The sequence below is a fragment of the Falco biarmicus genome, chromosome 6 (genome assembly GCF_023638135.1).
Source record: "Falco biarmicus isolate bFalBia1 chromosome 6, bFalBia1.pri, whole genome shotgun sequence".
NCBI classification, from domain to species: Eukaryota; Metazoa; Chordata; class Aves; order Falconiformes; family Falconidae; genus Falco; species Falco biarmicus.
The window spans coordinates 62,346,951-62,372,018 of NC_079293.1; the positions used below are offsets into that span (position 1 = coordinate 62,346,951).

Sequence of the window (25,068 nt, forward strand, 5' to 3'; positions counted from 1 at the left end):
TGGTACTTACAATCTAATAAGGTCATTAAGCTAATCCTACACAATTTTGTCAGTAATATCAAGTCTTCTCCCTCTGTTCTGCCCTTGTTTGCAGAAAAAAAACCTTGTCAAAATATCTTGGAACTTTCTGGCTGCCTATTAAACTTACTGAAACTGGCCAACAGGTTCCAAAGTCGCTGGCTGGATTACTGACAGAGGGACACAGCAGGATTTCCTTAGGAAGTCAGGCTAATCTGACTGTTTAAAAAATATCCAAAGTGAATTATATTTTATTTTCAACTTGCATTATATGAAACTAAATAAAATGCTTGCAGAACTGAGCCTTTCTCACCCTTTATGTTTTTGCTTCCCTCCCCCTCATTTCATATAAATAGGTTCAATTTCCTTTCTGAGCTTATTTTTTCTCAAATTGTCAACTTGGCAGTTTCCTATTTGAACTAATCCTTTAAAAATCACATTTAAGATATTTCTTACTTATTTTCCTATATAAATATGTGAAACATTAAAATGCAGTTTTAATATGTACTTCCGCTGCTCATTTTAGTTTTCCTGTAAAAGTTCCACAGGCAAAATTTCTTTTGGGCTGGAACAGCTGACTTTCCTGTCACAAAATGCTAAAATACAGTTCAATATATGTCGACTTGTGCTATTTTGGATACAAGATTAATTTTCAGGTAACAATCATAAAGGTATTTATTGAAATATAAAAAAATTAACTGTCTTCAGCCATGTTTCTATTGCTATTTGTAGTTCAATGAACATAGCTCTTATCAACCCCTGTTGTTACAACCTTAATTACCTAATGAATAACACTGCCAAATGTTTCAGATTGTTTTAATTAAGTGAATACAGGGGCACTTCCTTTTCACCTACTCTGTCATTATTTAGCCAAAGTACACAGATTTAACACTGCCAGATTTCCATCAAAAATAATTTCCTTCAGCCTTGCAATTTTATTTGTACTGTTCTGTGAATTTCCATTAAATTCTTGAAATATTTTGGCTACGTTTTTTCCCCAAAACTAAATTTCATTTTCTGTGCATGACCTTGTCAGCATAACGAAGAAAATGATTCTTACTGTTTCATTAGTGATGCAATATTTGAGCCCCAATGCCATTTTTAATTACTGTTGCAGCTCTGCCTTTTCATTGTCCTCAGCACTGTAGTTCTTCATTTCTCCGTGCTCCTCAGTTTTAAGAGAATCTTTTACTAATATCTCTGGAAGAGTTTTGTATAGTCCATTTCACCCCCAGTGCTAGATTCAAAATATGTCATTGAGTTCTCTTTTATTTCTCTCTCTCTCTCTTTTAAATTTTAATAGAGGTAAGCCCACGAGAAGGAAGTCATGACTACAACTTACCAAGAATCCGGAAAGGTCTTTGGTTTGGAGTATGGGAGAAGAAACCAGGTTTTAAAGCATTTGTGATCACAACATCAAAATACTCTTCAAAATCATTCCTAGAAAGTAAAGGGAATTGAATTAGTTAAACTAATGAATTAGCTAAGATGCCACTAAATACTCTTTAAGAGTTGAGAAAATAGTAAAACACTTCTTTAAGGCACCTTTCTTGTCACTTTTTCCCCCAGTACTTGTTCAGTGTCACTACTGCCCTTCTTTTCCTGAGGCAGTCAAAAGTGAGAAGGCAGCTGGCTGACGACCCACAGCGCTGTGCCTTCAGGATCACTCACCACTTGTAAAAAGATGTTCCTTGGCCCAGGAAGTTTTAAATCTCAGGAGAACACGTAACAGATCACATATTTTAATCTCAGGCGACAACATATGCATAGACAAGTACAGAAAGGTGTAAATGAGGGATTTTCTTTATAAAGCAGAATGTATGAGGTCAAGTGATACGGTAGGAAGTAACTGAAGACTGAAGACACTTAAAGACAGGTGCTTGTATTGTTGGTATCCATACTGTACGTATGCACAGGTGTAATGGGTGTCTAAGATGCCACGGGTAGTCAACAGAGATCTAATTAACATAGCCAATGCAATCTAAAGGATGGTTTCACATAACCTGAGGTTGAAATGCCATGTTGTTAGCTGAACTCTTTCTTCAGACCTGACTGGCTGCTCTGACTAAATCCCTGCTGGTTACAGAGAGGTTAGACATGTGGCTCACAGATAAACACCTACCAAGGACGAGTTTTAATCTGCCAGCTGAATCCCACCACTAGATTCAGATTTTTCAAAGATCGTTAGGTCCGTAAGAATACAGATTGATATCTGAACTGTGGAAATCCCATTAAATGGGATTGAGTGTTTCAGCATGGTATATAGGTGGGACTTATTTACATTTAGGTGTTTTTTAGAGACCTGTATAAAAGTCATTAACATTACAAAGCCAATAGGAAAAACAGGCAACCTTGGGGAACATTCAGGCCAAGTGTCCCACTGTGAGACAGACTGTTTCTGGAGATGCCAGTTATTTCTACTCTAGCAAGGGTCTTCCTTACTTTAAGGAATCTAACGTCACTTATTACATCATCAAGCTGGGAACTGAGCAAGAAATAATAACAATAATGCCTACTTACAAGTTTTGAAGTTAATACAATATAAAATTAGTCAAATGTTGCTTAAAAAGGGTTGTGTTTTTTTGGGTTTTGTTTTGTTGTTGTTGTTATTGGAAGATGTAAACATTCCCCACCTTTGACTGATTTTATTTTATTAGAAATGCTTCATTGCTTAGGTGATTTTATTGTCTATAAATAATGTCTACCCCAAAAATGATGGGTACTCTGGCACAGAACAAAGAAGTCACAGACGGCAAGTCCAGCATGGGTACAGGCACCAAAATGCTACCAACAGTAGAGGAAGTTTACTGGAAGTAAACTAGCTAACTGTGTCATTTTCAAATAATCTACAATCTGCCATGAGACCGAGATATCTTAATTAAAAAACTGAATGCTCTCCCTATGAGCTTATCTTCAAGCTTTTATTTTGTGCTCTAAATTACATTCCAGCCTTAAAATAGAATGTCTTTAAATTTCCTTCCTCTAATGAAATTTCAGCTTTGTCTATTTTTCTGCACTTGTGACCACATGTAGATCTTTACCTTCTTAGAAGAACCAGTATTAAACAGGACAATGGTGTGTTTTTAAAATTAGCTTCTGTGTTGAAGATTCCAGAAGTTGAACAAACAGGCATAGCTCTTCTGTCCTTCGGTGAAAAGTATCAATAGAAGTAAACTTTTCAAATTAGCATACTGTGCAAATAATGCTTCCAAGGTGTAAGTTAAGCTTGAACTTTCAAAATAAAGCCAACAGTCAGGATCACAACAAAGACCTGGGGGAGCAGTGGTAAGTGCTTTGTGTAAAAACTTTGAAATGGAATAAACAGAGTTTTCACAAGATTCAGTTAACGTTTTATTGATTTGTTGAAGAAAAAACTACATTTTGTGTGAAAAGAGGTGTTACCTGTGGCCTTTTTTGAATCATACTATATCTCATGTACAAAGCTACTGATTTTATGAGAGCCTATATGTTGTGTTACATTACTACGTAGCATTATACATGATAAAATCTGTTCCAGTTACTGCTTGTGCTTGGTATAGTGGCCTGTGATTACAGTAAACGGCTAAGACAAAGGGTAGGATGTATTTCACATAACCTTAGCCATCTGAAAATTGCATGCTGAATTCACAGCTACTGATCTATACCACAGACAGAGCCAACGGAGAAACATCCACATTCTTAGAAGGCAATTCATCCCACTTATTTCAGACATAATTCTATGGTACAGAATGAATTACCAAGGGTGATACCCAGTGTTTTCTCTTCACTAACCACAGAGGGAATCAAAATGACCAGCTTCAAAAAACTTCTAGCTTTTAGACGGCTAACATACATGAAAAGGTGAAATGTCACTGCTCCAGTGACTACGTGATTATTGACTTGTCTTTAGGTGTGCGCCTGCCAACACTTAAACATTCAGTTAACTGGAAACATGTCCTCATGGTAGGTAAGCCTGAAGAGTCACACCATGATGTTGCTACTTGTGTGAATGACTGGCAGTTGCTTCTGTAGATTTGCATGCCTTATATATTGATCCCAGCAATATGTGTGTGCTCTGGCTGGGAAATGGCTCTCACTTTATTCCAGAATGAGATTTTCCTTTAGACTTCCTCTCTCCTTACCAAAATGTCTTTCAATCAAGAATGACTTGGTCAGATGGACACAACTGGGATAGTTTGCTCTTGAAATGGTAAATGATACACTTAAGCATGAATTTCCCAGCACTGACTTTATGTGGACGATAATTTCTTAGCCAAAAAGGAACTTCTAAAATAAAGTGCAAAGAAGTTAACAGTTAAAAGGTAAGGATATTAGGAGTAAGAGACTAAAACTTCACACACATGTCCTCTTTTCATCTTTATTCTTCAGTGGGTTTTTTTAAGTAATACTATTATGTTCTGAACTTCTCACTATCATATTGATTAACTGAAAGAAGTGGCAAGAGAAATTAATAAAGGACTACATAGATGTAATTCATAAGGGTTGAGTTCAAGAACAAAATGCAGTCAAAACCCTGGTCAAATTAAAGTTGAGGGCAGAGATAACAGGTGTGAACCTAGACTATATTCCAGTACCGCAAAAAGCAGCATGGGTGTGTACAGTCTTATTGTCTGATATAAGAGGCATGGAACAAACAAAATCAATAAAAATTTCTGAGTTATTTTCAGGGAAAAAACATCTTCAGAAACATCTAATGGGAAGTGGAGCACTCAGTTCTCCAGAAGATGTCTTGGAAGCCACATTGCAGGAGTCCCTGGAAAATATGATTGTAATAAACACTGTAGAACATCCTACACTTAAGTGGAAAGAGAGTGATCCAGTCTCCTCCTAGCAGAACATCTCTTTTCTGTCTTTTGAAAGGCAACTGACCCTCTCTGCTACCTTGCTTATGCCTTCCAGCAGGATCTCTACAGCTGCATTAAATAGCTGAAACATTATTCACCAAGGAAAAAAAAGCAAAAATCATTTTATGTGCCAAGAATTTATTTTCATACTGAATTTTCATGCAGAAAGCAACCAGACAGATCTATACAGAAGAGTTAATTCATAGGCCTCTTACTCATAAGGAGAATTACTTTTTGTGCAGAGGTAGATTCCCCCCTCAAATGAGCAAGTACAATGTTCATGCAAGGCAGTGAGAACAAGCACAGCTGATGCTCTGTTTAGCATTTCACCCAGAAAGTACAAAAGAGAAGGGATACTGGCAGGACTGGTTTTGGACTCTGGACTGGACTGGAGCTCTGTTTTTCACCTTACCTGTGGTTTTCTTACTGTGCCGCTGTATTCACTCTGCTGTTCCCTTGGATATCCAGATAGCCAAGGTTGGCTCACATTGCACTACTTCTGTTTATTTTATTCATTTATTAAAAGTCTCACTATATAACCCACCTTGCTATTTGCATCACTGAATGATTTGTTTCTAGGGAGGTAAGTGATGGTTCTACTGAATTTCACTGAATTTTACTTGACCAGTCACGTTCTTAACATTACAACTAAAAATAGCTGTTGTGATCAGCAATTATGATCTCAACCAATTGCCAAGTGCAATGAATTGCCTGTTTTATCTCTTCCTCTGTGATGTGTATATGCACATTTCTCATGCAACCTTCTCTTGGAAACCACCATTGGGAAGAAGTATTTGTAAGCTTTTCCATGCAGATTTACTGCAAGGAAATTAAATATTACTACTACTTGCACTCACCACTGGAGAAGCACAGAAAAGAAGTGGCTTGAATATGGCAGTCTAGCAAAAACTTACAATAAAATTAGGATTCAGATGATGTATTTGGTATTGGCCTGAAAGATATTCCCTGTCATCTTCAATCCCATTGTGATGCCCAGAGAAAAGGCAGGATATAAGTATGCTGTGGGTCAGATACAGCTCACAGGCTCACAGACGGACTACTTTGCCTTGAGTAGCCTGTAGCACTCTGCTAGAGAGAGGCCCACCAGAAATCTCAGATCCAAATAAAGAAACTCAAATTAACTTCCCTATAGCTCAGGCTTATCTCCAATTGCTGTCTGGCAGATATAATTTGAAATGGACATTGTACGTACCCGAGAATATGTTCACACAGGAGCCTGCAATAGTCACTGTGAGAACTAGTAATTAATAGCAGAATCTTCCCAGCACTCTTCAGTTGTTTCAGCCACTTTTTTACAGACTCGGGACATCTTTGTAAATATTTGTCTGGATGATTTTTCACTTCTGGGAAATATGTCCCACAGTCTTCTAAAAAATTAAAGCATAATTATGTATTATCCAATCCTGCTCACAAACCACTTAATCCACACAACAAACATCCTTTTATGTGCAAACAATACAATTTCAAAAAGGCAAAGCAAAGTCTAAAATTTTCCCTGGGTTGTAACTCAATATAAACCAAAAACCCAATCAAACCAAGAGGATACACCGTAGCAGAAATACATTTGTATGACTTTTCTCATTTATTAAGGTATTTTCATAGTAATTTTGTTTGATGTTCTTTTGCTCATAAGATTAAATAATACATAAATTACAGATTGTAGTCTTACATAGCAAATAATTACTTCCTGTTACCTTTGCTCAATTTTTTGGATACTCAATTTGTGATTTTAAAATTAATTTAATGTTTAGAAAATAGTATGAACCTGAAATTCCCAAGAACATCTGTTCAGTTACTTCTGACACTTCAGGTTTGCATTGTATGATTGATAATATCCATATTAATGTGTTTGCACTTTTCACAACTAGCACTTTATCTATGAAAGGTTGATAAAACAAACTGGCAAGGATTCACAGGTATGTGGAATACTAGGAACTGACGCAAAAAAAACCCCAAACAATTCCAACTCCATCTTCAATAATCCTATTTTTGCTGAATATAACAGCAACAGAATTTTGCAAATACACTCGGAATGTAAGTTTTTAAAAAGTGTGCAATAACACTAAGTTGGCAGTAAAAGTTACTTATTAAGTCACCAATAAATATTTACCTTATTACAACCAACAGCTGATTTATCAAGACGTCAAATTAACATTAAATTTACCTTTTTTTTAGCATTCCTATGATCTAAGACTACCTATTTCCCCTGTTCTCAACCCTCTATAACCAAAAATATCAAGCCAGTTAAAGGTCTAAAAAGAAATATAATAATTGTAGAGACAGAAATGATACCAAGTATTTGGCTCTCAGTCTGTGAGTGTTATAGTATAATGAACATCGTCATAGGAGATTATTTTTCTTCCAGCATTTGTTCTATATGCAACTGTCTGTGGTCAACTTTGCTGAATGATTTAATAAATCCCAGACATTACTTAGCCTTCTGGTATGTGAGTAATGCTGTCCTCTAGTTTGAAAAAATAAGATTTAAACCACTTGAACTTTAGCTATTTAATGAAAGAGAACATGTATGTTTGAAACTGTAGTATCAAAGAAAGACTGAAAGATGCTGGGTGCTAAACATAACACTATTTCATAAATTACACATTCAAACATCTACAGATGGCAGGGAAAAAAACTCTCCCAAAAGAAGTTTCAAAGTGGCTGTTATCACTGCCACTAGACAGGAGACGAAAGCGTCTTATTCTCTGTGCTGTGACTTGACAGATTTCTTCCCATAAGCTACAAAGTGGAGTACCGCATCTGAAGAAAGTCTCTCAAACAAAATCTTGCAACTCATAACCAGGTCACTATTCCAGATCTTCATAGTATTTAGGTCAGGCTGTGTAACAGCCTGTATCAGGGGAATATGAGCCTGTTCCTGCAGCCAGCATTATGGGATGCCATGACATTTGCCTTGAGAGCTAGCCAAGACCAAAGATTTTCTTGATTAAAGCAGATTTAAAAAAGAATGTTTCCTGTAGTGTTTTCTCCCCTCTCCTTCCTCGGGTGTGAATATTGCTTGGGGTGAGCAATATAGTTTTCAGGAGAAGAAGCTGCATTATTTTTTTCAGTACTATCATTAGCAATTATATTTCATATTCTATGCTATGACAATTTTTCTTCTTCGTTGTTTTGGAAAACACACAACAATACATGAGAATGAAGGGGGATGTAAACAAAGCAGGCTTGGCATTAGTTCTCTCAGGTTAAAACAATTAAAAGAAAGATGGAAAAGTTCATTTATATATACAGTGATCTCTCACTTTTTACCCAAAGGTAAAAAGCTATGTTTAAATGATCTTTACTGTTGGACACTCTTTCTTTCCTTATCAAATGCTTCCCACATTCTGCTGACCATTCTTTAATGTGCAATTGATTTAAAGACTTTGAGTTAATTTAATCAACACTGTCTTCTTTGTTCATACTCTGCGCAGTATCTGCTACGTGATAAATCTATGATATCTGGCCTTTGAGTTACATTTGCATTGGAAAAGGTCAACAACTCTGGATTCAACATATGAGCTGAAAGACAGTCTCATTCTAGTTTTCTATCTAGTCCCTGAAGCCCAACTATTAATTGCAGACAACCAATGAATCAGTTCTTGACACTGGGATCTGAAGTTTGCCTCTGGGCTGTTTGCCATATCAGGCAGAGGTACCTCAGAAGAACTCTCATTAAGGCATACCCTACTGTAATTAGACCAACATGGCCTGGGAAAGCAAAGTTTCACTTAATTCCTAACATACTATTGTGTCTGGTGAATTCAGTTTGGTCAAATATATATTCATACCTGTAACGGAGTTTAACAGCCAAAGCTTGCAAGATTGTATTGAAAGCCAAACAAAATAAAAGTTGAAACCCTTGCTCGTTACCCTGCGGCAAGAGCCAGTTTTGAGGAGGACAGCAGAGCCACAGGCACCTTGTTGGCAAAAAACAGTTGTGGAAGTTTTAACATGTGGTGGAGAAATAGCATCACGTCAAGCTTTCACAATCAAATGGACTGATTGGACAGTGAGAAATAAAGCATTTTTTCCAAGGTTATATATTACCATTATGCCATATGCTGCACTTTATTTTTCTAAAGCAGGAAAACCATAAAAATAATAAAAAACCTCCATCAAGCAAAGAGTCAGTGAGAAACTGGAAAAGAACTAATTTTACCAGAGGCAACAGAGGAAAGGAGAAAGTGAGTTAATGGTAATAATGTGATTTTATGGAACTGTCATACACTTCTGTTCTTGAAAAACAAAGAAGTAATTCTTCAGACAAACACCATTCTTGAGAAATGTCTTTAGCCTGCAGTACCTTTGTGATAATCCTTATGGGCCACCCAAGTTTCAAAATACTCTTAAAAAATGGAACTATAAGCATGCTTTAGAGAAGCTTTGTTGGTCTACAAATTCACTGTATCAAAATGGGGGTCTTGTGGTCACCACCAGATCTACAAATGACAGTTCACTGTCTGTACACCACTTAAAATATCTATGTCTTTATCTCTCTGTTTTATGAATATCACTTAACATACAGCTATATGGACATTGACACGTATTAATGTGTAGCCACAAATCAGTGAAAGCAAAACGACAATAACAAATGTCCCAACTTTCACCTTGAATGTCTCTATTGTTTTCAGTTATCTGCATGCATGCCAAAGCCTACACTAGTAACCTCTGGCTCTTAGGCTGTCTGAACACTCGCAAAATACAAGAAAACATTTCATAAAGAACATGGAAACAAGAAGACTCTGACAATGGACATAGCAATCAAGACATTTACCAGCTGTGATTGCACGAGAAAACTCAATCCAATAATGTGGAGCAGGAAAGCGTCTAAGCATTTAATGCACAACTTTGTAATTTATTACATGTATGTTGCCATGGAACAAATGCAGTTTTGCAATTTCCATTCCTGTTACTGAACGACTTGGAGGTTATCTGAAATCTCTGAAATACAGCCTGGGATAGCAAATTAGCAATTAGCCTCTGTAGGAATTTATAAGCATCTTCCAAATACACTTTCAAAAATAATAATTGCCTTTGAAGTCCATTAAGTAACCTTTAAGAAAAATGTATTTCCTTTTTAAGCAGAAGATAGAAATATAAGCCGTTAAAATGAGTTGTCTAGAACTGCCACATATTAAAGTCCTGCAAAGCCTCTTATCAGATCTATGTCCTGTTGTATTTTCAAAGCAATATAATTTCCTCTGCGTATTATCAGAGGTTCTCTTAGTGTCCAGTTTGGGGTTTGTTTTTTCTTGCCTCATCTGACATCGTAATTTGATCAAGATGTTCTTTGCATTGTCCTGCCTTTCAGTTGTGATAGCAAGTGTGATGGGAATTATGTATAGCTGGAAATGCAGAACCCCCAGACCAAACTCAGAAAGAGCCTGTACAGTGCTTGCCATGACTGTCAAGAAGCCTTCCAGCACAGACAATAATCAAGTCTTTAATCCACCCACCCACCTCTACTATGGTCACAAAATAATGTTATTGAAGTGTGCAGTTTGATGTTCTAATATAATACCTGTATTTGGGGACAAAAATAATAGTGGATTTTTGTGCTCTTTGTTACACCATTTCTCTTGGCAGGGTCAGTTGACACTCCACTGGCTCTGGACTCCTTTGGATTCAAAGTCTGTAAATCTGCACTGCCAGGACACTGCAGTTTTCATCCCTTAACTTTTAGCTGGATTATAAAAAAGGCAACTGTTCAAGAGGCATGTTTCTGGCTACGTTTCAGTCCAGAACTAAACACAGGAACACAGTGTATTTTTTAGTATTGTCACTGCTTCTAAGAGGCACCTACTTGATTGAATTAAATATAATTTATCCGCTATTTATTCGATTTAGCTAAGCAGAGGGGTATGAGGCTAAAAAAATTCTGAGAATTCAGCCAAGAAAAATAAACTTTCAGCTGCCAGTTGGTAGCTTGTATTTAGTGGCTTTAACAACTAACCATCTCTTACAATGAAAGTAGTATTTGGGGATTTGACTTTTCTCTCTTTCAAATTCAAAGGCAATTTGATAGCTTAGCTATTGATACCCATAGCCAGATTCTCTGCAGCTCTGATGCAAGTAAGAACTTACAACTCCTCCCTAATTTTTGTCTGAATGCAGGCTTGTAGGTAACAGTTATTAATTCGATAAACAGAGTAGAACTGAAATAAAGCGTTACTAACAATGATGCAGACAACTATATTCATTGCATATTGCTTTCCACTGTGCTCTTACAGCACTTCAGGATTTTTAGTTACTAGAGACACTTCTTTGACTATTGTTGCTGTCTTCTTCCCTTGTCTAAACAAACACATCCAACAACTAATGTAAGGTTCAACCGAAACACAAGAAAAGTACCTTCATTACAGAAGATTTTGCAAAAGAATTTACATTTCATCTAAGCAAGCAGAGGAGAAAGGGGGTGACAGCTGAAATTACATTAGACAAGTTGTCTTACATTTCCTTTCATTTAAGCTCAAGTGTGTATTCTAGTAGGAGCAGCAGAAGCAAAACGAGAGGCAGAGGGAACGAAATGTTAACATAAAGCAAGATAAGAAAGCAGAGTGAAGCATGAAACAGGAATGACTGGGCAAAATATTGTTACATTCTGGAGGCCTGGGTTCAGGCAGATACCAGGAGCAGGGAGAAGCAGGAAGAGATAAATCATCCCTATCCCTCCCCCAGGAGATAAAGATGTTAAAAACAGAATAAAAGGATGAGACACCAGGAAGATAGGAGGTTAGGAAGAGGCAAAAGTCATAAGAGCAAAAAAAAGAAGTGTGGTGGATGTAAAATATTATGTATTTTTAAGTTTTCTGCAATTGTCTCAACTCCTTACTGTGCAGTTTCCTAACAGACCAGAGGCTCAAGGATCCTGGTCCAGTTCAGGCAGGAAGAATACTAGTTATTTACACCTCTTAATTAATATGGAAAGAGGATACTGAGTTTGGAGACAAAGGAGATGCTAGTATTATGGTACCAAATCTCTCATTCTCACTGAAAAAAAGAGAGAAGCAGTATTTCTGGGAGGAGAGAAGGGAAAAAAAGGAGTATGGGTGGGTTGCCCAGTGGAGACCAAGAATGCAGGACGACACCTCAGTGAGTTGCTGCCTGTCATGAGGCCAAACTCAGCAGCATAGCATGATGGACCCCTGCTTGCTGTAGCTAAGAGTTAGCTTGTGTGCCCTGATATATGAGTGGTTGCCTACAAAGCAGAGTATCTTTCAAACTATTCTTGTATGTACAAGTGGAACAGAATGAGAAAGAAAAGGGAAAAAACGACAGAAATCAGACAGAAGAGAGGAGCTAGGAAATAAGAAGAGCAATTAGAAATAGACCAGTATTAAGGATAAATTGTATTCTATTAATAATGCATACCTACAGATAGGGAACATGTATCAGTATGGCAAATCAAATTAATGAGAAAACTTTTCCTCCTATTTTCTCAGAAAAGTAAGGATTTCTATGATCACAAAGTAAATGCTTTGCATATGGCCCTTCAGTTTTGAACAAATCACGTACTACCGATGGAAATACAGGATCAACTGATCCTCTATTTCCCTCTTTTGCCTGTGTATCTGTTAAAGAAAATGTATACAGCTCTTATAACCTTAACCTTCTTAATATTTTTAGCAACGTTGAGCTCTTGTCAGGCTCATATGATAAGATCATATTTTATCATAAAATATGATAGATCATATTTTCTAAAATAATAAACTGTTTCCCAGTGATGACAACTCTGTGTTCACCTTGATTAATTTCAAGGGGGTGACCATAAGGTAAGGATCTGCGGTGGGCTGGGGAAAACATGACTACTGGGATTAATAGTGACTGCAGGGCTATACAAATATTTAATATACTGAACAAAACACTTTAGCAGGACACACACAAAACAGCACCTCTGCAAGCACTTCATGGGTCACTTCCTCTTCTACTTATTTTCTACTCCTGTGGCCTACAAGAAGCTTACTGCAAAAATTAAAATGCTTTGGTTGCTAAAGATAGGTCTCAAACTAAAAGGAAGCTGAATGCCTAGAAGTTCTTTGAAGGAAGGCAAGAGCAGCTGTTGTTTCTTCCGGCCTGATATAATGATGCAGGAACCACCACACCCCCTCCCACCCTTGTGTTTCCGAGGTGAGACATCCATGCCAAAGGCTGTCAGGAACAGTACTGGACCTTTAGATATATTTAAATGGAAATCATAATGTCAAATTCAGAGGCTATTGCCGCTCTGCCATCTCACAGCTGAAAAACACCCCCTACCCCACTATCTGTGTTTCACAGCAGACCAACGACCTATGATGACCAGCCCAGAACCTCAAGGTTGCAAGTTTCAGGGCTGGCCCTAACCAAAGCCAACTTCAAGATGAGGCTGTATCTTTTCTTGAAAACATAACCTGGTAACTACTGTTTTCCCAAAAGCCTTTCAAGCAAGCTTAAAATCTACCATTTTCTGAAACGCTTCACTCCTTCCTATCCGAAAGAACAACCCCATTCAGTCTGCTTCAAACCTTCACCCTCTTGCTTCCTAATCCTGCCCCATCTCCTATCGCATCAGCCGTGTTCTGGCTGCAGAACCATCAAGGCTCCTTGAAGTGCAGTGCTACAGTCAGACACTGAAATGGTTTTTTGCATGTAGAATTATTCTTGCTTCTTGTTGAGGTCCATGGACACCCGAAGAGAAAGCCAGGCTATTTTCATATGTTACCTGTTCTTCTTAGCATTCCCAAATGGCTGAGTCTAGCCCAGACCACTTCTACCTTGCTGGTACAACTGCTCCCACTACCAGTTAGCCCTACTCTGCAGTCCGTGTCCTGTCTTATCCCATGCTTGCAGATCCCTTCCTTTAGTAAAGGGTAACAACACACATTTAAAAAAAGTAATGAAAAGCACTTTGTACGTTGCAAAATTTTCAGACTGACTTCATGTGGACTGCTAAGACATGACATTGGTTAGAAAGGTGTCTAGATGTGGGTAGTTCAAATGACCTGCCAAAGTTTTGTATAAACAAAACTTGGAAACAGCATTTCTTTCCTTGTTTTTTCTTTTCCTTCTGGTTTTATGTTAATATTTACATCAACATAGCACTGTTTCCACAGTACACTACAAAGCAGGAAGAATGTACTTGGGAGGTAGGACAGGATCTGCTGCTACAATTTAGAAGAAATTCTTTCTCAAAATAATTCACTTCCTTGCTTTACATTACCATGCTAGTTTGCAGTATAACAGACCAGATTTATCAAACCGTATGAGGTCAATTAATTTGTGATGACAATCTTGTAGCCCATGGGCTGAGCACTAAACCCATGCAGAGGCAACTACCATTTTTTGGACAAACGTTCAGTTAAATCAGTCTGATTCTCCAGAACTTCATAATCCCTACTGCAATACGTTTTGTTCGATTGTCAAGAATGTCTTCCTATAGGATTCATGCAACACACTTAGCTATGATCAGAAGTATAAGACAGAAGGGTGATATAGTGATTACTCAAAGCGATAAAACCCACATTTTTTCCTCCTGTTAAAAGATTTACATGGATCACTTGTTATATAAACCAATATTTAGAGGACGACAACCCATCAGTGAGAAATCATCATAAGTATTCTGGAGATCTCCATCTTCATGTATATGCAGATTGCTGAAGCTAACAATCCTTATACATTCATTTGTCATACCAGCTTGCTCTTTTCCATAGAAATATATTTGAGATTATTCTTCGATATACATTGTAACTATTTGCACTGAACACCTTCTTTTCCCAACAAACTTTGTGTACTTAAATGACTGTTAAACTCTACCTGAGGCCAATTCACAAACCTTTAAAATATATCCCCTGTATAACACATCATAAAAAAACTGCAAAAGAATTTAGGACAGAAGGAGGAAATTGTTTTGTTCAACTGACTACAACTAAGCAGGTGGGAAATGGGATCTGTTCAGGATGCTGCTGTAGTCTAAAAGAAATGTTGGCACCTAATTTCAGAGGAAGTCAAATATTAGAGTACATTTTTGTATATACATCTGATGAGGCTTGCTTGAGTCCATCGGCTTGCATGAAACTTGCTGTTGTGTTTGGTGTGGAAATGAAACGCATAACGGAGAAATAAAACGCAGTCAATTGATATTTTATAATGACACCCAGACTACAGGTTGCTGATAAACTTAAACTAAAAGTTTATTCAGCTGTACTGCTCCACCAAGAAGACATTACAGGAAATCCCCTTTTCTGTAGATCTCAAATTAAAATAGTTCTGGGGAGGAATTGAAACTCTTTTTGAAGCTTTGAAAGCACCAGCTACTTTAAGGCACTTGTTGCAGAAAGAATGAAGTAAAAGTTGTCCGAAATATTTTTACTGCAAGCAGTAGTGTCATATACCTTTTATACATGCATATGCATATACTAAAAGACACACAAAGAGATATATACGTATGTATGTATACACATTGTACAAAAACCCTGTATTTTTTCTTAAAACAAGAAATAATCTTTTCCTGACTCCCAAGGAACTCCACACTGACAATAACAAATGGTGTTAATTCCATCCTCTGTGTCTGCAGTTGCAAATTTTCCAAATGGGTACAGATGTACCAAGAGCTGTATGTAGATTCCAGTTTTGCTTGCTACTTAGCATTCCTGTACAGCTGTCACATCCACACTTCAACAACAACTTGATGGGCAATGGGAAACTGCAAGCAAAAAGCACCACAAGAATGGGATAGGGGGAAGAACTAGGTGTAAAATGAGGCACTTTAAATTGAATCAAAAAAACACAGCAGAAAATAAAAGACAATACAGAAGAGTGTAACAGTAAGGGAGATTTGTAACAGGCTATTTACCTTTCATCTTATGATTAACCTATATATCCAGAAAATTCAATTTACAAATCGCGTGTGCTTTCTGTGATCTCATGGTTTTTCTAACTTACGAGTAATGTAACAACTACTTCTTCTGTAGGTGATGTACCAACTCCTGTTAAGCTTATTATCAAATTTATAATATATATAAATATATAATGAAAGACTTACTCTTCTTGCCTGGGATCTCACACTAGCTGTCCTGTTACTACAGGTCTGAAATGACATATATACCAAGTACTTTTTGTGATTCTGACCTATAGAGCTTCATGAACCACTGGATGAGACTGCAGAAGTGTATTTCCAGTCCCCATGTATTCAAAAAGTATTAACAGGATGATGTACTAAGAAGGACCATCAGGATAAGATCCAAAGGCCCTAAATGACAAGAAGAGAGTCAGGCTGCATCTAGACACCGCAGTGAGAGGCAGTATAAAGGCATTCATTTATCTCTAAGAAGCCAGCACAGCTGGAGGGAACAAACCCTACAGGTACGCGCATGTTTCCCATACGAACAGTTCAGCCATACAGCACTGGAAGGAGAGCGAGCGACTTCCCAAGCTGGACACTCGCCCCCGCAGGCGGCATTTCTCCGGTACAACGTGCGGGTGGCGCCACCTAGCGGGCAGGAACCCGGCTCGCCGGCAGCCCCGCTCCCCCGGGGGCAGCCCCGCTCCCCCGGCCCCGGCCCCCCAGAGCCCCGCTCCCCGGCAGCGCAGCCCCGCAGGCGGCGTGGAGGAGGATGCCCTCGGGTGGGGAGCTGCATCTCCAAGCACCAGCGCCTCTCGGTTACCAAGACCCATCAAAACACGGGTGTCGGGAGGGTAAACCCCTGCTGCTTCCTGGGTTGCTCATTTTTTCGGTTAACCTTTTCCTTTTCCCTATTTATTGGTCTCCATGAAGGCAGCAGGGCCTTGGGAAATCCCCTACAATTTTTAGATAAAACTTTTAAAAGACAGAACATAGCTGAAACAAACAGCTCTGCGGAAATGACCCCAGAAGGCAATGATCTGCCAACAGCAACCACCAGAAGTCAGGGTGCGAGGCAAAGCTTAATAGCAAAGACTGCATGATTTGACAGTTTAAAGTTAAATCTAGAAGAGAAACAATAACAGTCGATCAAACATGTAGAAGGCTCCTGCTCGGGGAAAAAAAAGAAAAAAAAAGGAATTATCTGTCCCCGGAGACCAAGGTCAATGACTCAAGAAGCAGTGAGCTTGTATTTCTGCAAGCCTAGATTACAGATGATAAGAAAGTTCCTAATTTCAAGGCTATTGCTGCACTGGAAAAGCTGCCTAGGAGGTTGTATGATCTTTGCAAGTTCAGGTCTTTAAAAAGAGGCTAGAAAATGATCTGTTAGGAAGTGCACACCTAACCCACCCCTTTGGTAGTGGTAGGCTAAATGCAAGATACCCTCTATAGTTCCTTAAAGTACTATTATTACATATTACAGATGCATAGGCACCCCCATCTCCACCCTTTGCTTTAGTGAATGATGCTAGTGTTCCTATTTATCCACCTCACCTATGGATATCCACCTCACCTATCATCATGTCAGAAACAAAATTTCCTTGTAGGAGGTAAAAGGAATGAATTCAGCAAGGAGCAGCAGCATAGCTTTTGACTTCTTGCTGTTAACAACACAGTTTTGCCAATCTGAACAATACACAAACCAGAGGTCTGACAACTTCATCAAAACAAAAGGGAGTCACAGACTACTGACTTCATCCTACTTTCACTGCAGACCATCCCTCTCCCGTTTGTACCAGATAACTCTCCATAGGAAGGCTGAGAGAGGAACATTCCATTTCTAATGCCATTCTTTTGAGCATAAAGACCTGGTTTTTTTATTGTAGTGCTATCAGCTTGAGAACAAAGAAAAAAAAGTGGCTTTCTAGAAATTAAGATGTACAATCTCCTATAAAAATGTTTTTAAAATTGCAAAATTAAATTAACTAATTTTGTGCAGAGCCTGTGTGTTGAGTTCATCACTCTCTTACGGAGAATGGAAATGAAGAAATTATTTACAATGATTCCTTAAGCTCTGTTGGAAAGGTCCTTGCAGGTCAGTTTGTCTACCAGAATTTTTTAGTTTAGAGGCCAGGGAAATCTGTTTAAAAGTTATGAAGAAAAATCTTCCAAGTCTTCTATTTGGGATTCTGCATTCTTTTCTCTCCCGGTTTGATTCTTCATCTGTTTTAACATTATCCAAACATGGGCAAACAGATCAAAAGTCAAGTTGTAAGTATCACTTAATGTAAAATAGATCCCAAATGAACAGTGGCTAGCCCAGAATAATTCCGGGAGTGAGCATGAGGAGGAAAAAGGGTTTCTGTAAGCAGAATTGTGCAAGAAGCAATTATTTTTAGCTCACAAATTTCTCTGGGATTCCAGATTTTCCCTTGCCCTGCACCAGATTAAACAGAAGCCCTTAAAAAACAAGAAAAATAAAGAATGGAGAAACACATGTGCACATGGACTGGACTTGCTTACTACGCACAAGTCCATTTTGCAAGTCAGGCAGAAGTACTGTTTCTTTGTTGCTGAAACATGGTTCCAGTCTGATGAATCCTGGAGCTGATATGATTTTGGTTTTGTGCTTTAATCTCATTTACCTGACCTTCGCCACTTCATATGGCAACAGGGACTCAAACTTTACAATACCTCTCTGCGTGTGGGTGTCCTAATCATCAAACCTGCAATTACTCTCTGTATTTCAAGCTTATCCTTCGGAAATCTGTTAGTCAAAACTGCAACCTAAATCTTGCAGAAAAGGAATGATGTGAACACAGGCCTTCTTACATGCCACATAAATATCTGACTAAGGGTACCTGATAAGCTTGATCTCTCCTTTTGCCTCATTGTGATCAGAAATTAAGTAACTGTTCCTCAGCCAGTTCCACTACCATTTTCTTATAAGAAGTATCTCAATTTTTTGTTTCTGTGCCAGAGTTGCAGAGATGCTAGCATGGGCTATTCAAGGTGATAGCAATCTTGCATACAAGCTGCAAGAAACTTGCTGTTAAACATTTAAACAGCTACATTTACAATTAGGACAGCAGAGTCCGAACTTTTTTGAAGATACATTTTGATACATGTCTAAGTGTGCTCTGGCTTTAAAAGAGACCTCTTACAGCAAGCGGATGGTACTCTGGATAGATTGCATGTATTTGGACAAACCACCTTGCCATTTCAGGTCATCTGTAGGCTCTATTAAGTGAGAACTCTTGGCTTTCTGTGGCCATTTTTGCATTGATGTCTGCAGCTGCTAGCAGGAAATTCTCGTAATTTGAGGCAATTTATATGCTTGACAAAAAGTATTAAAAGCGTCTACAGAATCTTTCTTACATTTCCAATGTATCTACAGAATGTGCCTTACGGCTGAAAGCCTGTTGCTCTTTCTGTTAATTCAGACTTCACCGGGCTCAACCCCTCAGGTCTTCTGCAGTGGCTGGCAGGCAGCGGGTGCTGGGAACCCACAGCACTCGTCACAGCAGTGGGCACTCCTGGGCATCCTGCTGCTGTTCTCCAGGGTGGGTGGGCTGTGGAGCAGGAGGGTTTCCATGGATCTCCTCTCCACCACCAATAGCCCTGCTCCAATTCCTTGCCCCTCCCCCCTCAATTAAACACTTATTTGATGAGAAAAAACAGTAGGCAAGAGCCTGGTTACCACTTGAACCCTCGTTAATCTGCAAGGAAGAAAGTCCTGCCATTCGAAGCCCACTTACACGGGGCCAAACAGGACGGAGTATTTACGAAAGTAAAGACTGCATGAAAAATTTGTACTTACACATTTAAAATGTTTGTAGAGGCAGCTTCCACAGAGCAACAAAACAAAATAATGAAAAGTGGGCATATGATTGCACATTCCCTTACAATGAAAGAGGATAAAAAATATTTATGAAGAAACCAGATGCCACACAAACAGCTCTTTTGTTTTTCAGACTGCAGGACTGGTTATTAAATCCCAAGAAAACAGACATGTAATGAGTCCTGCTTCAGCTTTAGACTTTAAATTACCATTCCTGCCAAAAGCAATGACATATGCACAGTGTGTTTGCATGCAGCTAGCTCTATACATTCTGCAATGAGACTTAACATTTTCATCCTTGTTCACTTATTTTTTGGACTGACACCTGAATATTAATGTCAGATTCTTCTGTTGATATCATGCTATATGGGGTTTCTTTTATTACCTCCTTTCTACTAGAAGATATGAATGGAGTATGAAACATGTAACTATAAATAATGCGGGTCTCAGACTGTTTATTGTGATACAGGACACAAAGCAGAGCTCTATTTTTATCATTAAAATGCACCTATCAGAACCAACCTTAAATTGTATCAGCACTAATAGCTATGTCACAATTGCTTTTAAAGAGGAATTTCCCTGCTGTATAAAGACTCCTTCAAAAAGAAAAAGAATTAGAAATAAGGTTTTCTTTTTCCTTTTAAAATGGAAATTGTCAGACATCAGAAACCATTTGAGTATCAAAGACATGACTCTGTCTGATAATACTATACCAGGTGCACAGCTTAGTACAGAGTTAGACCAGTAGATAAGATAAGCATTTTGGAATGCCATAAATACATTAGAAAACTAAAGAGAGTAACTAGATGACCTTTAAAGGTCCCTCCTTACCCAAACCATTCTACGATTCTATGAAATTGTGTGGTGCTTCAGTAGTATAAATTATGAAATTGCTAAAGAAGCTGCATGTATAAGGTGCAACACAGTATTTACTTGATAATATATAATCTTTGACATAATTGCTAATAGAAATTTTTTTTAATGAAATGTGGGCATATGCTTGCACATCGTTTTATAATGAAAAAGGATAAAAATTGCATTAAATTATCTTTGAATTTCTCTTTTTACATTCATACTCTTCCCATGGTTAGACAGCCAAAGTCTCTGTGATTGTAAAAGGTGATGCTGGTTTTCTCTGAAAATTCAGAACTTTTGGCCTACTGTTTATGTCAGTATCCCGGGATAAGCCAGAAAATCTAATTTAATGCTGTTAGTGTTTATTTCCTTTGCTCACTGCATACAAGAAATAAAGTCTCTAAGAAATCAGACACAGGTGTTTTTGTCAGTGGTATGTTTTCTGCATTTACATAACTGAATATAAGGTGTCAAAGTGAGGACAGACACACAGTGCCTGCATCCAGCTGTTACAACCTCAATCTGCCTTTCACAGAAATTCAAATTGTGGGAATACAATTTTACTGCTGGCTAGAATGACCAAGTGTACAATAACAACTATACTAGAAAGTAAAATGGAGGAACTCATAAGACAGCAATTACAAGATAGTAAAATGGAAAAATACGGGATAGTCTAGAAGAATGAAATATATCCTCATAAGTGAGAAGAACTGAAAACTATCCAAGAGTCACCTGCGTGAACAGATTTGGTACAAGCAGCACTGAACAACAGTCAATATTTAGGTAAGCTGTAATATGACTGGAAAGATTAGTCAATTGTGAGGTGCTTTGATATGGTAGCTATTCAGATGCTAAAGATGAATGCCTCGTTTGTCGTTATAATGTGACGGGTTACTGTTCATGAAATCAGCAATGTGGCTGCATTTATAGACTAGAATCATTCATCTACAGAAAAGCATTGTTAGAAAGTATGAGGACAGCATCACATGCTGTTATGAATGGAAAAATATAGAAAGGTTATAATAAATTTTTTCTTGGAATTTTTATTTAACCTTACGCTCTTTCATGATTAGCTCATCACAATCACTGTGGTAATAAAAGTCTTTTTTGGTTTATCCTGGAGCTATGGTTGCATTCTTGCTTAAATATTTTTGCTCAAAGAGTGTAAGTACTATATAGAAACAAAATGTATCATGCCATAAGCGGTCTAAGCAATTTCTATCTGATTCTTTCTAGCTTTATATGCTTCGATATGTGTGTAGCTGTTACTACTTGACCACAGCTGACTGTGCACTACTAAGAGATATTTTATAGATTGATAGAAGCATGCATCTTAAGGATTTGTTCATATTCCCATGACAGAATTTACACTGACTTCAAAGGGATAAGGGTCTTCGAGGACTGATAAAGAGACTGACCATCAGTTACTGAAATTTTATATATTCAAAAGACACAAGCCGATTTTGCTCCCACTTTTGCTCTCATTTTAACTCCCTGCGTTCAGACGATTGCAAGTGATCAAACAAGCAAATCTAAGCAGTTACCATCTGGCAGCTGAGAACTTGTACCTGCATACCTGTTTTCTTTTCTCCCTCATTTAGGCAAATGTGTTATTTCACCATGGGGACAGGTTTAATGTGCACATACACAATCAGTCACTCCATCTCACCTGACAGGCAGTAACTTTTTATGCCACTTGCAAGTCCAGGAACATGCCCCATGTAACATGCCAATCTAAAAACACCTTTCACAATACTCATCTGGGAAGTTTAAACTCTTCCTTTCCAGCTTCTTTAAAATGTCCCTTATGTTGGCCAAACAAAATGGATATATTACAAGTCTGGGAAAAGCACTCTGGCTTATTAAGCGCTGAAAACTAAACCAAACAGGTGACAGTATTTCCCCATGGTGCAGTAAGATGCTTGTCTGAGCGACTTACAATCTTAGGCATGCAAGAAACGTTTCAATTGCTACATACAATTTTTGTCTACATGGTATGTGTCTCAGGTTACTCAGTCAACCTTATCTGAGTTCTAAGCACATATTCAAATTCTAACTACATCACTTCAAATAAAAAAAAACAACCTGAAACAGAAAACCGGCTTATCCAAAGTTTTGTATCATGTTAAGGTAGAGAATTCCCCCACCCCCAAATCATGCCATAATATGGCATATCAGCTTTGTGTGTAGTAGATGAGAACTGAAGGACCATAACACACCTTATACTGATAAACGGAAGCCGGAGTTCATTTTTACAGAAACTGTTCAAGTTCACGAGAAATTTCAACTTGCTTGCTCACCAATGAAGTTTTTAGTAATGACAGCTTCCTGATCTAAATGAGAGAGCAACTGAAGTATGTAATAATCCACTAAAATAGATACAAGATAAATAATTTGGATAGTTGTGAAGGAGATTGTAATCTCTCTATGACTACCTTTAATCTGCCTTTCCCAGGCATCAGTCAAACTGCTGCTTTTTCAAGTACTTTCTATCACCTCCACTGCTATCCACACTACCTGTTCTTGACAGCCTGGTCCTGACCCTTTGAAGAGTAAAAGGGATTTGTACTATCAGTTTCACTGGGAGTAGGACTAAACTCTTAAAATACCTCATGTCAGATGGATGCAGAAAGTTGCCCCCTCTCCACAGTTTGGTATTCTTAAACATAATTCTAGTTCAGCATCAAGGATAATTTATATTCCCAAAATAGGTTTTTTTAGAAATATTCTGGTAACAATTTAAATTAGAAGCATGCTTACATGCCATTTTTTTTCTAGCCTGACAGATACAAATAGCTTTACATTATAAACAAAAACAGACAAACAAAAAAACCCAAATAACAAGCTATGTTTCTAAATGAATGTTCCAAAATGAGACTGACAAAAGATTTTTCTTTAAGTATGTAAGCAAAAACTTGGGAATACAATGAAATAATAAAGTGAAAAGATTATTTATAGGGAAGATGGCATTCAGAGCAATATGGGAAGGTATATGTATTGCTCTTTGTATTCACTGTAATGACACATGAGTGTCTCTACGAAAACACTGAACAAAATCTTATTTTACAATAAGATACAGTATGTTTTAAAATAATTTTACAGATCTTGTGAAGAAAAAATTCCTTCATTACTATGACATAATTAAATTATGTCATAATTAAAGCTGGATTCAAATGTCACCAAGCACTGGCTCTGCTGAAACACCAGAGGGAGCAAGTTTCACAGAGGAGCGAACGCTTTTATTGAGACTCTCCCGGCTACTAACAGTGTTTTGTCATTTAGTAGGATGCAAAAGAATTTAGTCAGATTACCAGGAACAGCTGGGGATACACCAGTGAAGCAAAGGTCTTCAACTTGTGATGAAATATGTAACAAGGAGTCATGAAACATCAGAAAAACGGAGGATGCGCTTCATTTGGATGGCTACAGGTTTTTACACGTGAAGTTTAAAAATGTTCTGTTACTGACTACGGGATGAAAACCTAACAGCCTTGCTGTCTTCGTCTAATAAAGATTATTTTGGCACAGAGAGATTTTTAAAAATTGACTCACACTCCTCCTCCACAGCACAAAGTCAGAGATTCAGTTGTGACTCATACCTCCTGCAAAAGATTTAAAAAAAGCCACGGAAATTATCAAAGTCAAACCCACCTATGCGATGAACTGAATTACTTGGAAAAAACACATTCTCTTGTCCTCCACTAGGACATAAACCTAGACAAGACTCAAAAGAAAAAGCCCACCAAATTAGTTGTCTCTCTGATGATTCGTGTCTGAAAAACCCAGACCTGAATCAGAAGTGACCCTGTGGTGAGTCCTAACTGGGAACTGAAACTGTTCAGCTGCTCTTATGGACTGACGAAGTGACTATGTATGCCTGCATCACCGGTACTGCTTAAAATTCAGCAATGATACAAATCCTTCTACGTCATTACGTTGGGCCCAGATCTGGCCAGAAGACAGTGCCACCCACTACATGGTAAGATCCCAAGCGATTCTCATCGTGACTGCTGTCCTGTTGCTGGTGGTGCCCTGCTCCAGGGGGGCCTCTCAAGTCAGGAGTCGTCTTTGCACTGCCATTAGTGGAATTTCTCCTCATGGAGAATTTTTCACCTTTCTTAATTGTTCAGACTATTGGTGGTCTTCCATTTTAGTTTAAAATAAAGCTTTTTTTCATTTTAATTCCCTTTGCCTCCTGAAATTTATTATAGATGGTGCCTGGCGCCTGGCGCCTGATCCAGACTTAGCAAGTCACTCCGTATATACAGTATGCACAGGAATGGCTGTTTCAAACGGCAGAAAAGTTTGTGGTGGTTTTGGAGTCTGCTTTCAATGTAAGAACAATGAGTTTCAGAAAAGAGGGAGGAGGAGTGGAGGAAGTCATAGAGCCAAGCCTGGGAAGCAGAGGGAGAAGGGAAAAAGAGCTGCCCCCCGAGTGAATAGGGTTTCTGGTCAGGGAGCAGCAACGGCAGCAGAAAGCTGAATTCGTGACAGGTTTATTTTGAGCGGATCTATTTGACATTGTAGTAGCAAACTGGCTCACATTACATTACTCCAAACACTTTATGATGACAGGGGAGAAAGGCACTAATCATCCCAGGGGTTTGATCATCGTAATTATAGCAAGAAACAAAGATTTGGGTGCAAGGAGCAAGCAAAAAGAATGA

The 25,068-nt window shown here is 38.2% G+C and overlaps 1 protein-coding gene across 2 annotated transcripts in view; it reads right to left on the reverse strand.

Moving 5' to 3' along the window:
* Window positions 1-25,068, reverse strand: part of NT5DC1 (5'-nucleotidase domain containing 1) — a 148,574-nt gene that overhangs the window by 43,166 nt on the left and 80,340 nt on the right. For both annotated transcript variants that reach the window (XM_056342333.1, XM_056342334.1), the window contains exons 7-8: window positions 6,076-6,250; window positions 1,361-1,458 (exon numbers count right to left, since the gene is read on the reverse strand). In XM_056342333.1, coding sequence (XP_056198308.1) covers window positions 1,361-1,458; window positions 6,076-6,250 — 273 coding nt within the window. The remainder of the gene's footprint in view (window positions 1-1,360; window positions 1,459-6,075; window positions 6,251-25,068) is intronic.